At 35.5% G+C, this 24521-nt stretch overlaps 1 protein-coding gene across 2 annotated transcripts in view; it reads left to right on the plus strand.

Annotated features, from left to right (window-relative positions):
- grhl2b (grainyhead-like transcription factor 2b) overlaps positions 1–24521 on the plus strand; it is a 57634-nt gene that overhangs the window by 7527 nt on the left and 25586 nt on the right. For both annotated transcript variants that reach the window (XM_087293762.1, NM_001083072.1), the window contains 2 exons: positions 2781–2892; positions 19117–19211. In XM_087293762.1, the coding sequence (XP_087149888.1) occupies positions 2781–2892; positions 19117–19211 (207 nt within the window). The remainder of the gene's footprint in view (positions 1–2780; positions 2893–19116; positions 19212–24521) is intronic.

Raw genomic sequence — 24521 nt, forward strand, 5'->3', positions numbered from 1 at the left:
GGCTACATACTACTTCTATTTATTTATTTAAGCAACCTGACATGGTAAGTTTTGTTTGTGAGTTTTAATTAACTTTCATATCATTATATTAAGTATACTAATTTATTAAAAGCTCTAAATCGCGTCAAGTTTAATTCAAAATGACCTTTATTGTCATTACGGTACATGTGTGGGCATAAAGTGGAAGGAAATGTTGTGTCTTGCTGGACCACGGTTTTGCATAAATAAACACAATAGTAAATATAAACACAACACTGGATGTAAGCTGTAACTAACATTCTGGAGCGGTAATTATTTTTTACTTTTTTCTTTTTTTTATTAAATGAATACTTCAGTTTACAAGGATAAAATATATTATTTAAAAATAAATGTGTAAATGAGATTAATAATGTTACAAAAGAGTTCTATATGAATTAAATGGAGTTCTTTTGAAATGCATATTTATTAAACAATCCTGAGCAAAATTGGCAAGTTTCTAAAATGCTTTAGCACGTATTATTTTTAGCTGTGATAACTAATGATGACTGTTGTTGAAAATGTAGGTTTGCCTTTAAATATTTTTTTCTATTTTAAAAAATATATATTTTTCTATTTTATAGGAAAATCTAAGGGAAATGAACTTATAAAAACAATTCACAATGTTACTTAATTATATCAAACCCAGTCATGGTTGTTGAGTATGTGCAGGGTTCCCACGGGTCATGGAATTTTTGGAATATCATGGCATTTTAATAGGATTATTTCAGACACTGAAAGTCAAGGAATTTTCTTTTTTATCTTTGTCATGTAATCTATGGTTTTAAAGGGCACCTATGATGAAAATCATCTTTTGTAAGCTGTTTGGGCAGAACTAGGTATAGTGTGTCCAAAGTCATATTGGGGTGATCTAAATACAATAAGTCTCTTTTTTTAAATTTTCTGACGTTAAATTAGGATCCAAATCCCTCCTGTTTTTAGGCCCACCGCATAGGACATAGGAGTGCAGTTTTCCCGCCCACCAATTTGATTGACAGCCACATATTTACATATCTCCATAGTAACGAGTATAATCATATCAACAAGACAGGACGTGTGCAAAACAACTGGGATTAAAAGATCTTTTGAGCTCTCTGTGCTCGTTAATCATCATCAAATGTAATTAAGAATGAGTTTTACAAGTTTAAAACAGTGATTGTTTGTAATAAAGTAAGTTAAAGACGGTAAAATTACTATAATTCATCACCACAGCCGCATGTTAGTACAATTATAAAAGACAACGCTTCAATCCTGGTTTGTGGACGTTAAATCAGGTTTATTTTTGTACATCAACATAACAAATATTCATATTGCAGTGGATATTAACGTGTATCCTGTCACATTTGTTGTGCAATAACAGTGCAAAGTTAAACTCGCTCGCTGTGTGTGTCTGCTATGTGTGTGTGTCTGTATGTGTGTGCGTGAACTTTGTAATGACTTTGTGTGTGACTCATCGTTGCAGAAAGGCTTGAATTAACTCCACAACAAATACATCAAATAATCATTGGGAAAGTTCTTACTGTAGTATTTCTCACAAACATTACAAGAGATCTGCTTCCTTCTTGTCTGTCACTGTGCTTTTTATCTAACGGAGCCAGAGATTGAAAACGCACAAGTTTTGCTACAGTTATGCCATCCGTCCACACTACGCTGGAGTTTTCGAGTGCCAAAAACCGAGCATTTTGGAAACGCTGGAGAGGCCGCTTTCATTCTAAAACGCTGCTGCTCCGTCTCAGTGTGGATGAGGGAAAACGGAGACATCTGAAAACGGCGGGGCTGCCAAGATTCGCTAGCTGATTGGGGCTTTTGTCTCATTGCGTAACCTTCCCTTATTCGTCAAGCCCCTATCACATGACTATAACACATGGCTTCAACTCTACCGGAAGACAACAGACCAGCCTTCACTGTAAACAACAACATGGACACAGAAATGGGAGCACTGTTTGCACTATTGTCTGTTTTAGGCGCCATTGTGCAGTTAAACTCTGCCTTTTTTACTACAGCAGGGGCATATACTCGCTAGAACGGGCATGCCCAGAGTGTGCGAATGGTTGCGTGATATACGTTTTTGGTGGCGTAGTGTGGACAGAGATATGTTCAGAAACGCTAGGTGAAACGCTAGGGTTGACGCAGATCGTTTTTGATCTAAAACGTCGTTTTCAAGCTAAAACGCACTAGTGTAAACGGGGCCTGAGGTGCACTCTGATGGGGCATGTGGGAATGGTGGGCGGGGAGACCTAGCTTTAAAGGCACAGGCAACAAAAACAGCTACAACATGCTTGGAGCTGAAAATTCCAATGTACACAAAGGTATAATAAATAATATGATGGGTGTTTTGAGCTGAAACTTTACAAACACATTCTGGAGACATAAAATACTTATCTTAAATCTTGAAAAAGGGGTAAAATAGGTTCCCTTTAAAATCACCACTTTAAAGACTGGTTGTTAAAAAGAAGATGACAGAAAAGCTGAATGTAAAGTTTGTAATACTACTATTTAGCTATCAAATATGGTAGACGTGCAGTTGCTATTAATATGACTTTAAATACAGACAGAAATGGAATGTAACAACAAAAAAGGAGCTACAAGCACAAACTTTGGCATGGTAGCATATGAATATGTTTTGCATTCTTGTAGTGTATAGTGGTAATAGTTTAACAGCATGCTAGTCTGCTCTTGTCTTGATAACTTGGAACAGGCATGATGTAATAGAGTGGATTGTGATGACATTTGATAACCTTCGTTTCTATAATTTTTTCTATCAGAGTGTCGTCATGGTTGTATTCAGTGAGGATAAGAATCGAGATGAGCAACTTAAATACTGGAAGTATTGGCACTCCCGCCAGCACACGGCGAAGCAGAGGGTTCTGGACATTGGTGAGGCTTTCTCTACATTACTGAGATCAGTGTTTATTCGTAAACTTAGGCCAACCATTCTCTACTAGGCATGGGCCGGTATACGATTCTGACGGTGTGGTAACCTCTGATAAAAATTTTGCAGTATTGGGAATACTGCTATAAAATCTATTCTTTTTAAATGTCTGGAAACTAAATGTAAACTAAAACTTCTCCCCTTTCAAACACAAGATATTTTATTTTAAGAAACAATAAAAATATATTGGTACAGTAAACATGTCAAGCTAAATAATTCAAATGAATCGTTGACTTCTGCTGTCTTCATTTGTTTTAAAAACTGATTTTTTTATTACAATTTAAAACTACATTTTTGGATTTTTTTTTGCTGGAGATACTGTTGTCTAAAAAGCATAAAATGGTAATATCGTACACATACCTTAGGATCGGTGGTCACACTTTACAACAAGGTTCAGTAGTTAATGTTAAGTAATGCATTTTCTAACATGAACAAACAATTAACTAATACATTTACTACAGTATTTATTTATGTTCATAAACGTTAGTTAATGAAAACACAGTAGTTCATTGTTAGTTCATGTTAACTCATGTTGCATTAACTAATGTTAACATGCATGGACTTGAATGTTAATAATACATTAGTAAATGTTCAATTATGATTAATAAATGCTGTACAAGTGTTGTTCATGATTAGTTCATGTTAGTAAATGAATTAACTAATGAACCCTATTGTAAAGTGTTACCGGAAAGGTATTGCAAAACATTTTGCTGGTTTTAAAACTTTGACCTTTTCAAACAGCGGTATACCTTGAAAACGGTTATTATTCCATGCCTATTCTCTACTCACACAAGCTCACACACTTAAACATTTAGTAGAAAACAACAGAGGTGTGTTAGAGTAGGGTTAAAAAATGAAATCTAGAGAAAGGTATCTCTCCAGGAGATGGGTTGGCTACACCTGGTTTAAGCCTCATGCAGTCTAGGACATATATCATTAATGCGAGACATTTTTCAACATTCACTCCCATGCTATTTTTGCACAGAATAAGTTGCCCACCTTGTGATTTTTCATTTTGTATGTGTAGCGTAAGCTTTGCCACTTCTCTTTAACCTCCTCCACTACAGTGCACACACACCTGGTTAAAGGTTTGAGGAAAAATTAGGTCAAATGAAACTCACCATCGATTTCTATTTGATCTGCAATTCCTGTGTGATCAGCTAGAGATTTTGTGCTTCAACTTCAAGGTGTCTTTAACTTTAGCAGCTGAAGACACACGAATTAAGATGCCAGTCACATTGGTCAGCCAGTTTTTAACATAAAAAACCATCAAACCAAAATAAAAAAGCCTCTGGTGTTTTTTAAAAAATCTTTTATTATGTTTTTATGCCTGCTGTTTTGCGGGTCAGTGTGCACACTCATAATGACACCCTTCGATTAGTAATTAGGTGTTAAACATCAGCGATAACTGCATGAAATTGTCTTGGTGTGCACCAGCCTAACAGACGCTAACAGACAGCCTAATAGACACTCTTTTAACTAATTAACAGACAACCTAACTGACTAATAGACACTCTATGCCAGTGGTTTCTAACACTGGTCCTAGAATGTCTCCACATTTGAGTTTGTTGTCCATATTTAAAAAAAAAAAAAACATTTGGAGTTTTTATTAGTGAAGTATTTCTCAATTCTGTTCTTTCAGAATTTCATAAATTTATTTCAAGTCTTGAAGTTTCTACTAATGAGCTGAAAATATAAACAAGTTGTGCTTGATTATGTACCATAAACAGAGGTGTTGAGTTCTTCTGGATGGCCAACAATTGAGTTATGCCCCAGCATACCTAACTGTGGGATCTTGTAGTCTTTGGTCAGCTGGTTCAGTTAATAAGGATTGGTGTAAAACTTTGCAGTACACTAGTAAAACTTCAGAAGGCACTGAATTGAACTGAATAGAAAAGGAAGCTACTGTCACTTATACCTATTTGCAACAATCAGCAAATGACATGAAAGGAGGGCTGCATTATAAGTCGAAATGAAATCACAAAAAAAGCTGCTATTCTCATGCACATCTTGTCAGAGAAACATGGCTCTGCGATCAGTTTAGTAGTGAATCTCTGCCAAAGGACAGAAGGTGTTCTCACCTGGAAACTGCAAATACTCAGCAAAGAACAAATTAAACAGAGAATTTGATAGCCATTATTGATTAAATGTGATTATTAAATACACAACTGCAGAATCATCTTACAGTATTGTTTATTTCAGACACTTGACAAAGGTTATGAAGTAAGTTTTGAGTAAAAACATTGTTAACTGGTATTTCTATGAATTGACTGATGCTGAGTTCACACTATGATTTTAGCGCTGATTTTTTGCTCACTTCTGCATCTAAAGCCAGAGGCAAATCAGTGCTTGTTCACGTTAGCAACAATCATACAGTGTGAATTATCAGAGAGATTATTAGAATTATCCGAGAGAATCGCTGACGTGTCGATTTAAAATCATGCAGTTTGAAATGAGCTCTGCCTTAAAAAACACATCATCGATGACCAACATCAATAAGAGAGCAGAATACAGGTCAGTGCAGAGTTCAGGGAGGTGTTATAAACTTCAATGTCAGAATAAATAACAGTGTGTCTGCACGGTTTAAAAATGTCTTAAAATGCCTTAAATCTCAAAATCTAAATTTTAGGCCTTAAAAAGAGTTAAATTTACTGACATATTCTGCTGTTTAAAGAGAGCTTAATTTTCCTTTGTTTATGTGTAGCTAATCAATCTGGCTAACACCCATATAATCATCAACAATCCATCTCCATAAAACTTTTAACTTTTTATTTAGAGGTAATTTTTTACTCTATTTATCATAATGGTTTAATTATTTTCTTTACAAAAATGTTTGTTTAAAAGTTCTCCATGTATTTACTGCTGAGGACACCGAGCTGGACAGATTGTTGTGCATAGATTATTATTGTAGTTTTTTTAAACTTTTAAAACATTTGTTCTTTTTTTTTTTTTTTTAAAGAAAGTTTGTTGGGAAAAAAAGTGTATGGATTCACGTAGAGTTTGCTTGTTTTTACACAATATTTAAAATATTTTGCTAAGAAACATCTAAAATAGTTTATTTTTATTATTAATTTTTATTAATTGTAATATATTTTTTGACAGGGCAAATCAAATTTTTTCCATTTGGGCCGTTTGAAAAATTCCTCAGCCCTTTATGAGTTTAAAATTTGATTAATAATGCTCTTAAAAATGTTTTGAAAAGTCTTAAATTTAACTTTCATTTGCAGAAACCCTGAAATAAGTTTTACATTGGCATTAAACAGAAACAAAGGAACATTTGCTTGATCAGCTGCAGCAGCAGCAGATTACAAATTATTTATTGACCTTTACCTATTTTTTCTCTTTTTACACTGCTCCTCCAAAAATATTTCCTCCTTCAAAATCTTTTCATTTTTGTCCTTTTGCTTTAAATCATAATGAAACCCCAGACCATTAGAATAGCGAACTATTCATTCATTCATTCTTTTTCTTTTCGGCTTAGTCCCTTTATTAATCTGAGGTCACCACAGCAGAATGAACTCCAACTTTTCAGCACATTTTTACACAGCGGATGCCCTTCCAGCTGCAACCCATCTCTGGGAAGCATCTATACACACTCATTCAAACTGATACACTACGGACAATTTAGCCTACCCAATTTACCAGTACCGCCTGGCTTTGGACTGCGGGGGAAACCGGAGCACTCAGAGGAAACCCACATGAACACAGGGAGAACATGCAAACTCCACACAGAAACGCCAACTGACTCAGATGAGGCTCGAATCAGCGACCTTCTTGCTGTGAGGCGACAGCACTACCTACTGCGCCACTGCGTCACCCAATAGCGAATTATTTAAAATATTACTGCACCATTTCCAGTCTCAAACATGATTTTTTTCACTTCTCTTATTTGTTTGTAAGCCAGTGTTATCAGTGATTGCTTAGTGTAGTTGTGGAGTGTGTATCCTCTTGTCACAGATCCATTGTGCAGTATGAACGCAGCAGCAACTGAACACTACCCAAGATAGTCATGCAGTGTGAAAACAATGGCGATACGACAATGATGAAAATCATGCAGTGTGATCTCGGCCTGAGAAGCAATGCAAACAGCTGTCGAATCCCAGAATGATTATCTTCCATTTTCAAGTCAAGTCATTTCACCAATATACAGTGCAGTGCACGGTGAAAAGAAACCATGATCCTCCAGGACCACGGTGCTACATCAAACAACATGAATTGAAAACATAACACAGGACTACAAACTACTATACAAATGTAGAGGAATGTAATAAAATAAGATAAGATTAAAAAAAATAGGCAGCACGGTGGCGCAGTGGGTAGCACAATCACCTCACAGCAAGAAGGATGCTGTGTTTGTGTGGGTTTCCTCCAGGTGCTTTGGTTTCCCCCACAAGTCTAAAAACATGTGGTATAGGTGAATTGGGTAAGCTAAATTTACCGTAGTGTATGTGTGTTTCCCAGTGATGGGTTGCAGCTGAAAGGGCATCTGCTGCATAAAACATATGCTGGATAAGTTGGCAGTTTGTTCTGCTGTGGCAACCCCAGATTAATAAAAGGACTAAGCCGAAAAGAAAATGAATGAATGAATGAATAAACCAAAATAAAAATTAATAACAATGAGTACAGTTTGTGCAACAGTGAGTACAAATATGACAGGACAGACACGGCAGGACAAGAAACAGTTCCGCCAACCAGTACATTACGGATGTTGTGCAAATATTAGAGCAGATATAAATACTGTACATGTAAACATTTGTCATTGAGGTAGAAAATGTTGTACAGAGCAGTGTAAAAATAGCAGTTGCAAATATTCCTGTTGTTGTCCATTATTTTTTTTTTGTCTGTGTGTGTGTGTGTGTATCTTGATGTTTAGATGTGATTTGAACATTGTGTATCTGCAATGTTTTGTGTAGGTTGTCAGTGAACTATAACTCTGTGTAGTGAACGCCGGTCCATCTAATAATACACTTTATAACAATACATTTTATTTATAATGCGCTACATCAACAGAGAAATCAAACATGCAATAAAATACAAGTATACATTAAAAAAAGTTAAAAACATTATATATATAAAAAGTAAAAAAAAAAAAAATATATATATATATATATATAAACATATATACAATATTCGTGCAAATGTGATATTAGAATCGAGAAGCAGCACGACTGACAAAAATAACCATGTTCGCACGAGCAAAAGAATGGTGAATACAGAATGAGAGCATGATCACTCGCGCTAACAGCTGATGTGATGCGCGCGACTGTTAAAAAGCTCCCGTTTATAACTGTGTCAAGAGGAAGCGCAACGTGTGCGATTGGTTCCCTTTGAAATAGACAGGCCAAAGAGCGAGCGATGGTCGTGCACCCACAGTCCTGCTGCTTTCAAGAGCTCATTATTAAAAAAATACACATATTCCTTTGTAAGCAGCAGCGGTCACTGCTTTCATTTTAATTATTCTTAGATGAGATTGTTAACAGGCCTAACATTAACCGTGTGCATGGAATGTTTCACCTGCTTTCTTTTGCTTACAGTTATTTTTGTTAATATGGTTTAATTATCTTTTCTTTTTTTTTTTTACAATAACATTGCTTTAATGGGAGATTATGTGTAGTTAACTGCCCCCGTTTATGTGTAGTTAACTGCTGATCTGGGACTTTTAGCCAGGACAGATTACTGTGCATCTTTCAGATACTTGACAATAATTATTTTTTTTTAAATTTAATGTTTTTTTTTAGAGAAAAGTTTTGTTAAATTAAAAAGTGCACCTATAAAGCTATATTTTCCTTGTTTTTATACATTATTACACATAAAAATTGTGGCAAAAAATACTAATTTGGTGCGCTCAGAGATAAATTTGGTAAATCCTTAATTTTGAGCCCTGAAAAGTCGGGGAAAAAAAACCGCATTGCATTGTGACACAACCCATTTGCTCATGCACACTGAGCAAGCTAATACACAACACACACAAGATGTTAAATGCATGAGACACAATACATAACACAATATCTAAATCAAGCCATTTAGCATGTCAAAGTCAAATTTAAGCAAAAATATATTTTTCCAACAAGAAAAGTGTGGCTTGTGAAAATGGCGAGTGGCTAGTAATGTTGGAAATCTACTAGCCACAGTGGCTAGTGATCAAAAATGTCAATGTCAAGCCCTGTATATATATATATATATATATATATATATATATATATATATATATATATATATATATATATATATATATATGTATATACATCTTCTTAAAACTAGCTGGTGTGGAAGCATTTCTTACAGGGTAAGGGAGAGCATTCCATAACCTAGCTGCAGCAACAGAGAAAGCTCTCTCCCCCATTGATTTTAGTCTACAGGGTGGTTGTTGAAGAGTGAGAGTATCGGGAGACCGCAGGGAGCAATAAGGTGTATACTGAGAGACTTTTTTACAGATATAGGAAGGAACGGTACCACGTAGAGCTTTATATGCAAGTGTGTATATCTAAGTGCAGATGCTGGTGATTTAATACTGATTACACATCTGGCTTTACTGACAAAATGTGAATAAAATCACCTTCGAACAATTGTGCAGAGAAAGTACACATTTCTGAATGCAGTGATGTGTAAGATTGAGTTTGCATAGCTGGAAGCATTTATGCGCTTGTGTTTGTGTAGATTATGTATCAAATTTTCCCAAAAATCATTAACTACATTACTACTCAACACTCTTTGGTCTGAAATGGCTCTATGACCAATGTAATTCTTGGCTTCGGAGTTGTTGGTTCTGCATCCATCAGTAGTTTGAAGATTGACAGTGCTTTACAACCCAGAAGCCCTCAGGGCTCTTGGGAGATTGGTTCCTCTTGGTTTCCCTTTGCTTGATTTTAGATGGTTTGTTTAATAAATGGCTATACACAACTTGGGCAACAAAGTCTGCATTGAGATTTTTAACAGACACATACATACACTCACCGGCCACTTTTTTAGGTACACCTTACTAGTAACAAGTTGGACCCCCTTTTACCTTCAGAACTGCCTTAATTCTTTGTGGCATAGATTCAGCAAGGTACTGGAAATATTCCTGAGATTTTGGTCAATATTGACGTGAGAGCATCACACAGTTGCTGCAGATTAGTCAGCTGCACATCCATGATGTGAATCTCCCATTCCACCACATCCCTAAGGTGCTCCATTGGATTAAGGTCTGGTGACTGTGGAGGCCATTTAAGTACAGGGAGGTCATTGTCATGTTTAAGTAGTCATTTTAGTAAATTAAAAATGAGATTGTTCTAAAAAGTAAAAAGAAAACTGCTGTACTTAAATGTAAAGTATTGACATATAGTAGGCTATTCATCGAGGAAATGTTCCTTGGAACTCATAAATATAGGCTATATGTCATCATATTCATATATATACAAAATCTCCCATTCCACCACATTCCTAAGGTGCTCCATTGGATTAAGATCTGGTGACTGTGGAGGCCATTTAAGTACAGTGAGGTCATTGTCATGTTCAAGCAGTCTGAGATGATTCACACTTTATGATATGGCACGTTATCCTGCTAGAAGTAGCCATCAGAAAATAGTTACACTGTGGTCATAAAGAGACGGACATGGTCAGCAACAATACTCAGGTAGGCTGAGTTGACTTGATGCTCAATTGGTACTAATGGGCCCAAAGTGTGCCAAGAAAATTTCCCACACCATTACACTACCACAACCACCAGCTTGAACTAGATACAAGACAGGCTGAATCCATGCTTTCACGATGCTCGGTTGGAACTGCAGCAGATTGTCTTGACCTTGTCTTCATGCCTAAATGCATTGAGTAGCTGCCTTGTGATCGGCTGATTACAAACTTGTATTAACGAGCACCTAATAAAGTAGCCGGTGAGTGTATTTCTTTACTCTTTTGACATTTGGACAGATTGCCTTCAATCTTAAACTATAGAGTTAATTAGTTATTAATTATTTAATAGTCATTTATCAGGCTTTTTTAATCCGCAGCTGCAAACTTTAAGATATTTCAACTGATTTAACCTGGGGTTAAAAAAGGGTGCGATAATGTTTGAAGATCCCAGCTCAGATTTGATCTCATGACCATGACCTGGCGTGGGGCAGCTATGAATACAAACAATTCTCATCTTATTCTCCGTCTTGTCACACCTTAAGAGAACAGTCATCTTGAGCCTGTTGCTTCTTGTCTTCTCCTCATCTCCAGTAATCAGACGCTCTGCAATGTCCTTTGTCAAGCTTTGGCCCCAAGACTTTCAAAGCCCGGGAGCACCCTGAGGGAATACTTCAGTCGTGATGGCAGCCATGTTTGTTTTAAAGGAAGACTCCACTCTTTTGGAAAATGCTTATTTTACAAGTACCCCAGAGATGAAACCATTTTTAAACCATTCAGCCGAACTCCAGGTCTAGCAGGAACACTTTTATCTTAGCTTAGCATAAAACATTGAATTGGATTAGACCAGTGGTTCTCAAACTTTTTTCACCAAGTACCATCTCAGAAAAAAATTGTCTAAATGAAAAATGGTCTAAAAGTTCCACCATAATAATAACCAGTATTAAAATACAGCAGCGTATCATGCCTAATTAAGCAGCTACAGCACTACACAGTTAAAAAACATTATTTAAACATTTAAACATTATAAATAGTTTGATCATTAACACTGTAATGTGTTTACAGGTAAAAAAAATTAAATAATAATAATGTTTGAAATAAAATGTGCTTTTAACAAGTAAATTAAAAATGAGATTGTTCTAAAAAGTAAAAAGGAAATTGCTGTACTTAAATGTAAAGTATTGACATATAGTAGGCTATTCATCGAGGAAATGTTCCTTAGAACTCATAAATATAGGCTATATGTCATCATATTCATAAATTTGAAATACATGTTTTATGTTTTTGTATATCGTTGAAATCTAAACATTAACTTGTAGGGATGTAACGGTATTGTAAATACCGTCATACCGCAATATTAAATTTTTTCGATATTACCGAAGTCGCATGACTCGGTAAAACTATAGGTCTTCTGAGAAAATTTGCTCAGGCGAATGAAGCGAACGGGAGGTAGCTGAAACTTCATTTCCCATCAGCCCCGGCGTGGCCATAATCCTTTGCGGTCTGTTGTCGCTACAGATCCAGTAATGCGGAAATGGAGTGTGCTGCTAGTAGCGGAGATGAAAAAAAGATGGAAATGATCGAACCTAAAGCGGGTGTTGTCGTCGCGCGCGTGCTGAATAGCGGTGCTGTCGCGCGCGTTCTGATCAGCTGTGTTGTGGCGCGCGTATTGTAAAGCGCCGAGGGGGGGTTGAGCGCGCATACTCAAGAGAGGTGTTATCGCGCGCCTACTGAAGGGCTGGACTGGACGGAGGTTGTGTCGCGTCGCGGGGGCACTTTTGATCGTTTTGGAAGGGCATTTTCTATCCAAGACTAAAAAGGGCATGTACACTGCACAGGTTGAGCCCTATGTGTGCACATGCCTGCAAGTTGGGGAATACGACTAATAACAATCATGGGGACTGCAGAAACACAGCACACTGTTCAGATTGATGCAGACATTGACTTGTACCGCAAAGAGATCTCTATCTCACTCATGGTTTGTCCTCTCAAGTGGGGGAAAGACAATGCACAACGTTACCCCACTGCTGTCAACATGGGCCAAGTCATATCTCTCTTGTCCCAGAAACCTCAGTCCCAAATGAGAGGGTTTTTTTCTGTTGCAGGGGACATTGTAAATACCCAGAGATACCAGCTTTTACCAGATTATAGTTATATGATAATTTTCCTTTAAACCCATCTCTATCTAAGTGAGTGATTAAATGTTAAATGTGATGAGTTTTTAACAATACTAAATTGAAACTTTATTTTTTTTACATGGTTTAATAATTTTTTGTTATTAAAATTGAAGTTCCTGTTTCAAAGCTAACAGATAGATGGCTAATTTGTATGTCATTGACACTTTTGGCACTTTTTTGGAGTATTTTCAAAAGTTTTTTTTTTCCTGTAAATGATTCAATAAATACCGTACCGTGACATTTATACCGAGGTATTACCGTACCGTGAAATTCTGATACCGTTACATCCCTATTAACTTGTATTTTAAATACATCAATTGGATTTACATATCTAAATTAGAAATTAGATCTGCTTACTGCTTGTTATAGCCTCTGTGTCAGAAAAGCAAGTCATTAAACCATAGATCAAATGATAGAATACATAACAAACATGAGAAATTAAAAATAAAATAAAAGGTTTAGCCTATTAAAATCGATTTACTGATCACATCGGTGTTATCAAACGTGTCAAAGGGTTAAAAGTATGTTCATTTTTTTACTTCAATTATTCAAGAATTACTCTGTGTACCACTTTAAGGAAGCCTAAAGGGGTGTCCCCCCCAAAATTTCAAAAAAGACATTTAGTAGTTTTTCTATGTAAAACGACTATACTGTAGTTAAATCATGTCCTAAAACCAACAGACAATGAATTTTTTTTTAAAGTGTTTTATGCCAAGCTAGGCTAAAAGTGCTCGCCCCAGACTTGGAGATCGGCTGAATAAATTCAAAAATTGTAAAACTCAACCATGTAACTCTAGGGGAGTTACGAAATAAACCCTTTTCCAAAAAAGCAGGGTGTTTTTTAAACCTAGCAGTCTTAGATGGGGCTAAGTGAAAGAAATTTTGGGGGAGACACGGTGAACTTTACGTTACAAGAGGGAAAGTGGTGGATTGGTAGATGGTATACAGCAGTATGCTGAAGCCAAGTAGGGGAGACAGTGACTGAAACCTGACACCTGCACAGTTGGGATTTGAATAGCAGTTGAGGCGGGATTGTTCCTCAGGCTTGGGGCCATGTTACCAGAGCTGAGATTTGAATGGGGCTATTTAATGGGGGGAAACTCACTTCCAGACATAAACGGGTGTGCATGGAAAACTTTGCAAAGGTGATCCATTGGGAAGGGTTTTGCCCTAATCCTTAAGTTGTCCCCAAGTAAGACAGGTGTTAGGTTTGCCTAACATGAAGATGAACGCCCCAGTAATGAAAGCTTATTAAATTACAAAGATCCTCGTAACTTAAGTAAGGATTTCTAATTAGCAAAGGAAATCAGCACTATTATGACCACTTACACTTAGGGTTATTTATTTATTTATTTATTTTTTACCAGATTTTGAGCACGTCAATCTGTCTTTGGGTAGATATTTCAATTTCTAAAAATTTTTTGTTGAATTGCTGAATGCCTCCTTAATTATAAGTCGCTTTTGACACAAGCGTTTGCCAAATTACTAAATGTAAAAGTAAATAAGAAAGTCCATACTGTGCATACAACAACTTTTCTACGACGAGTACGTGTACATTATTAAACAATGCTTAAGTTTTTAGTGCAAATTAGTGCTATTATTTGTTTTTCATGGAAAATGAAAGAAGTATTTAAAGAGATAATTCACCCCTTTACTTATTAACCGGTTTGAGCTTCTTTCTGTTGCTGTACACAAAACATATTTTGAAGAAAGCTGGAAACCTTTAGCTATTTACTCTCAGAGTGTTTATTTATTGTTTGCTATGAAGATAAAAGATTACAGGTTTTCAGCTTTCTTAAAAATATACACTACCGGTCAAAAGTTTGGGCTTATTTTTTTAAATGTTTTTTTAAGAAAAATATTATGTTCTTCTATGTGGCAATTATTAATTATAAAAAAATGTAGATCTCTTAAAATTATTATAAAAATTTAAATAACTGCTTTCTTATTGTATATGTGGTTGCATTTCGGAAAAGATCATGTGATTCAGAAGACTGGAGTAATAAAGCTGAAAATTCATCTTTAATATCAGTGGATTAATTTGTTAAATAAATGATAAACTTCTTTTGAACAGTAATTTAATAGTGCAATATAACATTTCAAAATTTTACAAGTTGTACTGTATTTTTGATTAAATAAATACAGCCTTCGTGAGCAGGAGAAGTTTATTATAAAACATAAAAAAAATCCTACTGACTCCAAACTTTTGACTGGTAGTGTGTATTTTAAGTGCATACAGTGACAGAATTAAGTTAACCCATAAAAGTTTGTAGGCCCTTTAGAGTGAATAGATAAATTCATACATTTATAATACATTTTTATTTTTGGGTGAACTATCGGTTTAAGGAGTACCAGTCAAGAATGTAAAGTTAACTTCTGTAGCTAAGCTAGCATAGACAGGCTGACTCCAGCCAAATCTATAAAGTAATGACGTGTAGACTAAATCACAGACGTGTTTAAAGCGTGAGTGGTCATAAATAGCCTATCAAGCGGCTACTAAAAAAGCAAATGTTTGTTTGCATAAACAGATAAGAATTATCTAATGTGGACAGGTGCTGTTTTATATACACTTAGCTTATCAAATGCTTGCTGTGCCATTGTTTGAATGTTGCCATTGTCCAACATTTATCAGAGCATTGGTGTACCCAGATTATACACTCGGACCCTGTTTACACCTCATATTAAGATACATTTTTTGTTGATTGAATCACAAGTAGACACATTCCAGTTTACACTTTGCTTTTAGTCTCTTGTGTTCACTTTTACTCATTTCTGAGAGGAGGGTTTAATAGGTGCATGCATGGTCTTTCTGATGCCTTGTGCAAACAAACTCTGGGTTGCAGAGTAAGTTTTGGGTTGACAAAACCAGACAAATCCAACCTAGTTAAGATCAGGATACGTGGTTTTACAGTACTTTATAAAAACATTCCATGTTAACGTGTGGTTTAACTCAGAGCTTGTGATTAACTGTAGACCACATGTTGGAACAAAACACATGAGATTTTGATTGGTCAGTTTGATTAATTTCTAGTGAGAGAGTCAGTGATTCACCTTTCTGTTGATTAAGAGAATTAAAACTTTATCAGAAACATAATGAATTTAAATGCATATACCAGGCAGAAATAAGCACTGCTGATGCAGCAAAAGTTTAAGAGGGCAACTTAAAGAAAACATTGTTATAGGACACCTTTGTCAACTTATTTTAAAAATGTAGGTTCACAAACAGCTCAAAAGGTGTAAATGTTCACAAACAGTTTAAACGATGTAAATATTTAAAAGTACATTTTAATGAAAAGCGTTACTGTCATTAATTGACAGATCAGAACAATTGTAATATGTAATATTTAATATAATATAAATAATTATAACTGACCTAATATAAATATATACAGTTGTAGTCAGAATTATTAGCCCCTTTTGATTTTTTTTCTTTTTTAAATATTTCCCAAATGATGTTTGACAGAGCAAGGAAATTTTCACAGTATGTCTGATAATATTTTTTCTTCTAGGAAAAGTCTTATTTGTTTTATTTCGGCTAGAATAAAATGCAGTTTTGAATTTTTTAAAAACTATTTTTGGGACAAAATTATTAGCCCCTTTAAGCTATTTTTTTTCAATAGTCTACAGAACAAACCATCGTTATAGAACAACTTGCCTAATTACCCTAACTTGCCTAGTTCACCTTATTAACATAGTTAAGCCTTTAAATGTCACTTTAAGCTGTATAGAAGTGTCTTAAAAAATATCAAGTAAAATATTATTTACTGTCATCATGGCAAAGATAAAATAAATCAGGTATTAGAAATAGGTTTTTAAAACTATTATGCTTAGAAATGTGCTGAAACAATCTTCCCTCCATTAAACTGAAATTGGGAAAAACAATATACAGGGGCGCTAATAGTTCAGGGGGGCTAATAATTTTGACTTCAACTGTATTAGAAAATAAATAATTATTACATAAATAAAAGACAATTTTTACACATCATTGCTTTTAGTGTAAATGGCTCTAATCTGTAGCAAAAAAAAAATTGGGGGGAACTGGGAGTGGTATGTATGTTACTTTTATCACAGCTGATTCATCTAGGTTAGTTTTTGGATCTCAAACCAGCAAAAAAATTCTGGGGTGCAATTCTGAAAACCATCATTTCCCAACTAAGGTCAAAAGTTTTGTCGTTACAAACATAGTTTGTTGATTTGGCGTTTCCCAAATCCATTGTTTCAATGAACATTCGCAAACCGCATTGCAAATTTGTATGCTTGCAACTAAACCTCTCAAGCTGTAGTTAGAAGCATATTTCATGACTATTTTCTAGACAGTTATCCTCCCTATCCGTTTGAAAGTTCCAACATTTAAACTTGAAATGATTTTAAAAAGTGTTAAAGCCATCTCTCTTACATGTAATTCGCTTTTAAAGTATATTTACAGTTCAGCTTTAGCGATCTTCATATTGACAACTGCGTTCCCTTTGCAGTGCATTTCGGAAAAATTTATGCCATTTTGAACACAGACGTTGCTCATGACGAAAGCTGTAGGTGACCCATGTTTTAAAAGTGGAACGTTATGTCTCGCAAATTTTACGTTACGCAAACGCTAATGCTTTTAATTTATAATAGCCTATTTACAAGGAAACGTATAACCTGAAATCTGTAGCTTACTGTATATGACATGGGCCTATTGGTTAGAATAGGAAGTTGTAAAATTAGACTTTTCAAAAAGCTACAAAATGAAATAATAATAAAAAATCCTACATAATATTAGTAATAATGAATTAATAATAATAACAACAAATACTACTACTACTACTACTACTAATATTTGTTATTATTAAGTAGGATTTTTTCATTTCTTAATAAATAGCCTACTTTAAATTATAACCATTAATAATTTATATGAATTATATATGAGATTAAAATGTGTGTTGGCTTTCTGTAAATGGTTTCATGTTTTAGAATAGAATCTGGAATATTCTCAATAATATTTGTGAAGAAAACATGTATAGGCCATATGTGCCATTTACATACAGTTGAAGTCAGAATTATTAGCCCCGCTGAATTATTAGCCCCCCTGTTTATTTTTTTCCCCAATTTCTGTTTAACGTAGAGACGATTTTTTCAACACATTTCTAAACACAATAGTTTTAATAGCTCATTTCTAATAACTGATTTATTTTATCTTTGCCATGATGACAGTAAATAATATTTGACTAAATATTTTTCAAGACACTTTAATACAGCTTAAAGTGACATTTAAAGGCTTAACTAGGTTAATTAGGTTAACTAGGCAGGTTAGGGTAATTAGGTAAGTTATTGTATAACAATGGCTTGTTCTGTATACTATGAAATAGAATTATAGCTTAAAGGGGCTAATAATTTTGTCCTTGAAATGATTTATAAAAATTTTAAAACTGCTTTTATTCTAGCCAAAATAAAACAAATAAGACTTTCTCCAGAAGAAAAAATATTATCAGACATTCTGTGTAAATTTACTTGCTCTGTTAAACATAATTTGGGAACTATCTAAAAAAGAAAAAAAAATCAAAGGGGGGCTAATAATTCTGACTTCAACAGTATATTTAAATTAATATGGAAAATGAGTGCATGTTTTTACCAAAACTAGCCTAATATTGTATTTTTTATGTGTGTGCATGAAAAACAATATAATTTGCACAAAAAAGGTTTTTTTATCTACAGAACTTGTTACTCCACCCTGTTTAGAGCGTCATTGTGAACGTTTTATAGCACCACTAACGTGCATCAAACGATAGATCTGCGACTCTGAGAAATTACGGTTTTGGGAAACACTCATCACTACAACGTTCTTTTTCCAAACACTGCAGCGTATTATGGTAGTTCAGTCGCAAGTTACCTTGTTGTTTAGGAAACGCACTTCTGATCTGTATCATTGTGATTCTTCTTAAGCTTGAAAACCCAAGAGTCAAACTTACCTTGTTAAAACTCAAACAAACCTTTTTGCAACAGCATTCTGATATTTTGATCTATTGCGAAATAACCATGCATGATTTACATACGGTAGGAACATAAAAGGAGACAATGGCAAACAACTTTCGTTTCTAATCTGGAGCCACACTGAATACTGTGGGCTTGTGCTAGAATCAGAACTGGCAAGAGAATTTTGTGCTTTTAAAATTTTTTTCATACAATTTTAGATTTCATAATTCAAATTCCCACTGAATAACATGTTTTATTAACAATCTGTCATGTTAAAGAATTTGGTCAGTAGGTGGAGAGTATAGGGGGCTTTTATTAGCTGTCAAGTGCAACGCTGTAACCTAGTAAACCTGGTATCCAAAACACAACATATCCGGGTTGTATGTGTGTATCTCCAGCCAGGATTAGAACTGACTTTTCCTGTTTCTCCAACAGCTGACTACAAGGAGAGCTTCAACACAATTGGAAATATTGAAGAAATTGCATACAACGCTGTGTCTTTCACCTGGGACCTGAACGAGGAGGCCAAGGTAAGCCACCCAGCACCAATACTGTGTATTCACTGAAGGTTCGGCGGTGGAATGGCAAATTTACAATAAACGCCTTCTCCACTGTATGTGTGTTTTGGGTTTATGGACATCCTGGTGGCATTTATGGTTGTCATGGATGATGAAAAGGCAGGTGTAGTTGTTTAACTCAACCAAAGGTTCAGTTTTCAGTCCCACTACATTAGCGCATTTATTTTTTTCCACAAACTCTTATTCAAACGCACAACCACCATTGTATGTGACACACAGGGTGGAGTGTTGCGACATCTGATATGTGTATTTTACACGCAATTGTCTCTCTCCTATTGTTGAACACTCCTCAAAAGTCCTGTATAGCATCTTCACCCTGGTGCATCTCCCCCCCAGTCCTGCGTATTAATTTAAACCTCTGTTTTCCCCTGAAATGAGTCTCGGGTTTCAGCTGTACGCTACTCAGAGCAGCAATGGGTTCAGGTTTGTGTACATGGCCAAATGCATACAAACGGTGTCCAGATCCTCCCAGCCTCACAGGTAGAGTCCTGCCCTCCTATTGTGGCTCTTCTGTTGCAATACAAGCTCAGTTCAAACACTCGCCTCTGAAGCATAGTCAACTAAAACTCTATGCAAACATTTGCTTTTTATCGGGCCAACTCACACTGGTAAAACCTATTAATGTGGAATATACTGCAGCCGCCCTTGGTTGGATATTTAAATGGATTCTTTTTTTTTTTTTTTTTTTGAGGCAGAGTCCGTGTAAAAGCATGCAGTGGGGTGTAAAACGCTCTCAGTTTGATCTGATAAGCATCTCATACTCTGACCTAACATACTCTCAACTTTTATTACAAGTCCCTTCAAAGTTCTCATCACGGCAGACTGGAATAGAGGAAGCCATAAACTCCATTGATCTGTGAGGTGGAAATTATGTCCTCGTTGGAGTGTGGAAAGACTCGGTCTCTTTTACAAGTAGTTCAACCATGGAGCAAACCCTTTTGACTTTTTTGCCTATAAAACATTACGAATGTTGGGGTTGGCAGGATCATTTTGTGTGGAAAAAGTCTCTTATGCTCAATAAGATGATACATTTTTGATAGAATATTTTAAATGAAATTTTGGTACAAAGGAATTTTGGGCAGAATGTTATTGGAAAAACCATCGATACAATATTTAGTTTTTTATTTTTTACCCAATTTCTGTTTTACGGAGAGAAGATTTTTTTCAACACATTTCTAAACGTAATAGTTTTAATAACTCATTTCTAATAACTGATTTTTTTTTTATCTTTGCCATGATGACAGTACATAATATTTGACTAGATATTTTTCAAGACACTTCTATTCAGCTTGAAGTGACATTTAAAGGCTTAACTGGGATAATTAGGTTAACTAGGCAGGATAGGGAAATTAGGCAAGTTATTGTATAATGATGGTTTGTTCTGTAGACTATCGGAAAAAAATATAACTTGAAGGGGCTAATAATATTGACCTTAAAATGAGTTTTAAAAAATTAAAAACTGCTTTTATTCTAGCCGTAATAAAACAAATAAGACTTTGTCCAGAAGAAAAAATATTATAAGACATACTGTGTAAATTTACTTGCTCTGTTAAACATCATTTGGGAAATATTTAAAAAAGAAAAGAAAATTCAAAGGTTCGCTAATAATTCTGACTTCATTTGTATATTGCAATATAAATACAATTCCACCATGTTACATGAATAGCTCTATTTGGAAAAGAAACCAATTTTGATTGGGATGATTTTAATGGTGAGAGTATCTGCATAAAATAATATATAACAAGCATAGAAAATACAGTAGTGCAAAGATACAAATGAAATAAACAATGCTTGAAGGTTTTCTTGAAAGTATAATGGTATTCGGGTAAAGAAATTGAATAATCAAATGTGAAATAACACTTTAGTCTTCATCATTTTAACAATACAATTAAATTAATTGTCACGGAGTTGTAGTCCATGAAATTGCGAATCTGTAGTCCATTAGCGCTTGTGAGTGTTTTCCAGCGATCTAAAGTGCTTTAGATTGCTGGAAAACACTCACAAGCGCTAATGGACTACAGATTCGCAATTTCATGGACTACAACTCCATACATGCACTCCGCTCATGCACACATGTTCCTAATCCTGAATGATTGCACACACGCCACTGGAGGATTGTCAAGGACTGATTACACACACTATTTAAGCTTCACGCACAAACACCTCGGGACTTAGCCTTGCTATATTGTAATGTTTTCATGTCTGAGTATTTTCCTGTCTAGTCTTCCGTGTTCCGAGCCTCGCCTTTGTTCTTCCGTGTATTGATCCTTAGCCTGCTTGACTACGATTTTGTATAACCTTTATTGTACTGTTTGCAACCTGCTATGATCTCTGCCTCTATGACAATCCTGCTGAATAAATGCTGCATTTGGATCTGCTATTACGGTGTTCATCATCGTCAATCCACAAATGTTACATTAATATTCGTTAAAGCTACAAACTTTTTAAATTACTTAAAAATTCTCAAACAGGCATTTAGACACATGTAAATAATACGCTTTCACTCTACTATAGATAAACTGTGCAAGAACCTCACAAAACCCAGTGTCTGACCTGTGGTGCCTGATGGTCTACTAATCCTGACTGGACAGATTTTGCGATGTGACTATTGTGGATGTGCACATTGCAATATCACTGCTGAATCGATATATTGTCCAGCCCTAAATAAATTATGATAAAATCATTCTAATATGTCAGTTCAGTGGTAAAGAATCATGGCTATTGATTAAGCATACAACATTTTCCACATCGATAGTTATTTACATTATATGCCTTCTATGCTGTTGTTGTCTATTAGAAGGAATGCTTCATTAGAGCTGCCATTTTCCTACAGGGTAGCTGTAACGAGGAGACTGACACGGAGGGATCCATTATGCAGTATTTATTAGTCAAGCTTTTACTAAAACACACAATATGCACTAAAGTGCAAACACACATCAACAATAGTCTGAGAAGTATTAAGACTGGCGGTGAATAGACACAGAGGGGTTTACCAGGCATTGGTCGAGGGCAGGCTGCGAGTATCAGAGTCCGTATATCAGGCGTGGGTCGTGGGCAGGCAGCGAGTATCAAAGTCCGTATATCAGGCGTGGGTCGTGGGCAGGCATTGAGTATCAGAGTCCGTGTATCAGGCGTGGGTCGTGGGCAGGCAGTGAGTATCAGAGTCCGTGTATCAGGCGTGGGTCGTGGGCAGGCAGAAGGCGAAGCAGAGTCAGAAACAGGCTGGAGTAATGCACGAGGAATCAGGCAGGGAATAACGCTCAGAAATGCTGGCTGGGGCTAAACAAGACTTTGCACTGAACCAGTGTTTGAGTGCGGCTTAAATAGGGTACGTGGGTCGTTATCTAAATTCAGGACAGGTGTGTGCACAATCAGCGTAAGTGGATGATGTAATGCTAGAAGTCCGGAGATGGCGGCCTCTGCTGGCCAGCGAGGGGAGTGACTGGGACCGAGTCGGTGACAGTAGCGCTCCTTTAAAATGAATGTGGGACCCAGGTATAGTGTAGGACTGGCTATCTGGAGATATATATACACATATATACATCTATCTACAATCGGGAGTTTTCCCATTGGTCAATATGCAAATATTTATTTTAATTACATCCATTTTCTACATCGATGGATATGTGACCGCGCGTGCATTGCCGACAAAGAGAGTGTGTGTTTGTGTGCATGTAAATGTATTATCCTCCCTCCCTGTTAAATTTGAACTAATCCATGTCTTGAGTCACATCTCCTGTCCTGCTTTTACTTCTAATTCCAAACGAGGGAGCGATCAGTTTGTGAATGACTCATGAGGAACATCGATATCACTTTTCACCTAAGCTTATCACTCATCATCTAAGCTTTTCGCTCATCACTAAAAAAGCGGTTTGATATACCGGTCACACTTTACAATAAGGTTCATTAGTTAATGTTAATTAATGCATTTTCTAACATTAACAAGCAAGGAACAATACGTTTACTACCGTATTTGTTCATGCTAGTTAACAATAGTTAATGAAAATACAGTAGTTCATTGTTAGTTCATGTTAACTCATGGTGCATTAACTAATGTTAACAAGCATGGACTTGGATGTTAATAATGCATTAGTAAATGTTCAATTATGATTAATAAATGCTGTACATGTGTTGTTCATGATTACTTCATGTTAGTAAATGCATTAACTAATGAACCTTATTGTAAATTGTTACTGATATCCCCGTGTCTCAATGTGCACATCCACCTTACTGATCGAAATGGTATAACATTTGTAATATTCAATAATTTAGGATGGACAGTATGCACATTGAGGTGCAGGCATTGCTATGTTACCAGGCAGCCTTATAAATTACTTCAAAAACAAGTCTGTACTTCACTTAGCCGACAATAATAATAAAAGTGTTTAGCACTGCACTACTTTCTAGCACTACATCTTCTTGTCATATTTCATTTACATTGTTTGCTGATTTTATTTAACAAAACTAGCATAAGGCTAGAATTTAGAGCAAGTTGGTGCTACTTTGCCGTATGGTCTCTGCAGAAAGTGACTGTTTAAGCATCAATAATGTTACTTGTTTTGCACAAAAGTTTGTAACATACAAAAACATAAAAAAACGAAATCTTCCCTATGAAATGTTCTGCCTTTATACTTTGTCTTCTTTGTTTGCTCGTTACTACACCCATACACCACTAAATTCAGATTTCCTTTAGTCTTGACTACTGCGGTTGAATGACATTTGTCCTGGGAGCACTGTGCAAATGTGGCAGCACTATTGACGCATGATAAGGGTCCCTATGGGGTATCTAGCGTATATATCTACGTTCCAAATCCACCATTGGCCAATGACTTTTAAACGTACTGGCTGTATATATTTTTGCAAGCCATTATTATTAACATATAAGCCATTTGTATGTTCATTCTTCATTAAAAATCCACAGAATAAATTAGATTTTATGTAACATAAAAAGATGTCTGATACATTTTGTTTTCTCAAATCAAAATGTAAACTACTGCTTCAAGACACTTAAAACACAGTTATCACAAGATGCTAAAACTCTAAAAAATACTTGCTGCCTGAAATATTTTAATTTGATGAACTTACATCAGTCAAGCTGACTCCAGAAGTAACATATTAGTATTAATTAATTGGTTAAATTTAGAAAAACTTAACTGATTAACTTAGTTAAATTAACTTAGTTAGTTAAATTAACAAAAATATCTGTTGTTAGGCTTTTTGTCATATTTTTGCAGTGCACATGAAAAGATGTGTGTTGAATAT

The sequence above is a fragment of the Danio rerio genome, chromosome 19, assembly GCF_052040795.2.
Source record: "Danio rerio strain M-AB ecotype USA chromosome 19, GRCz13ab, whole genome shotgun sequence".
NCBI lineage: Eukaryota > Metazoa > Chordata > Actinopteri > Cypriniformes > Danionidae > Danio > Danio rerio.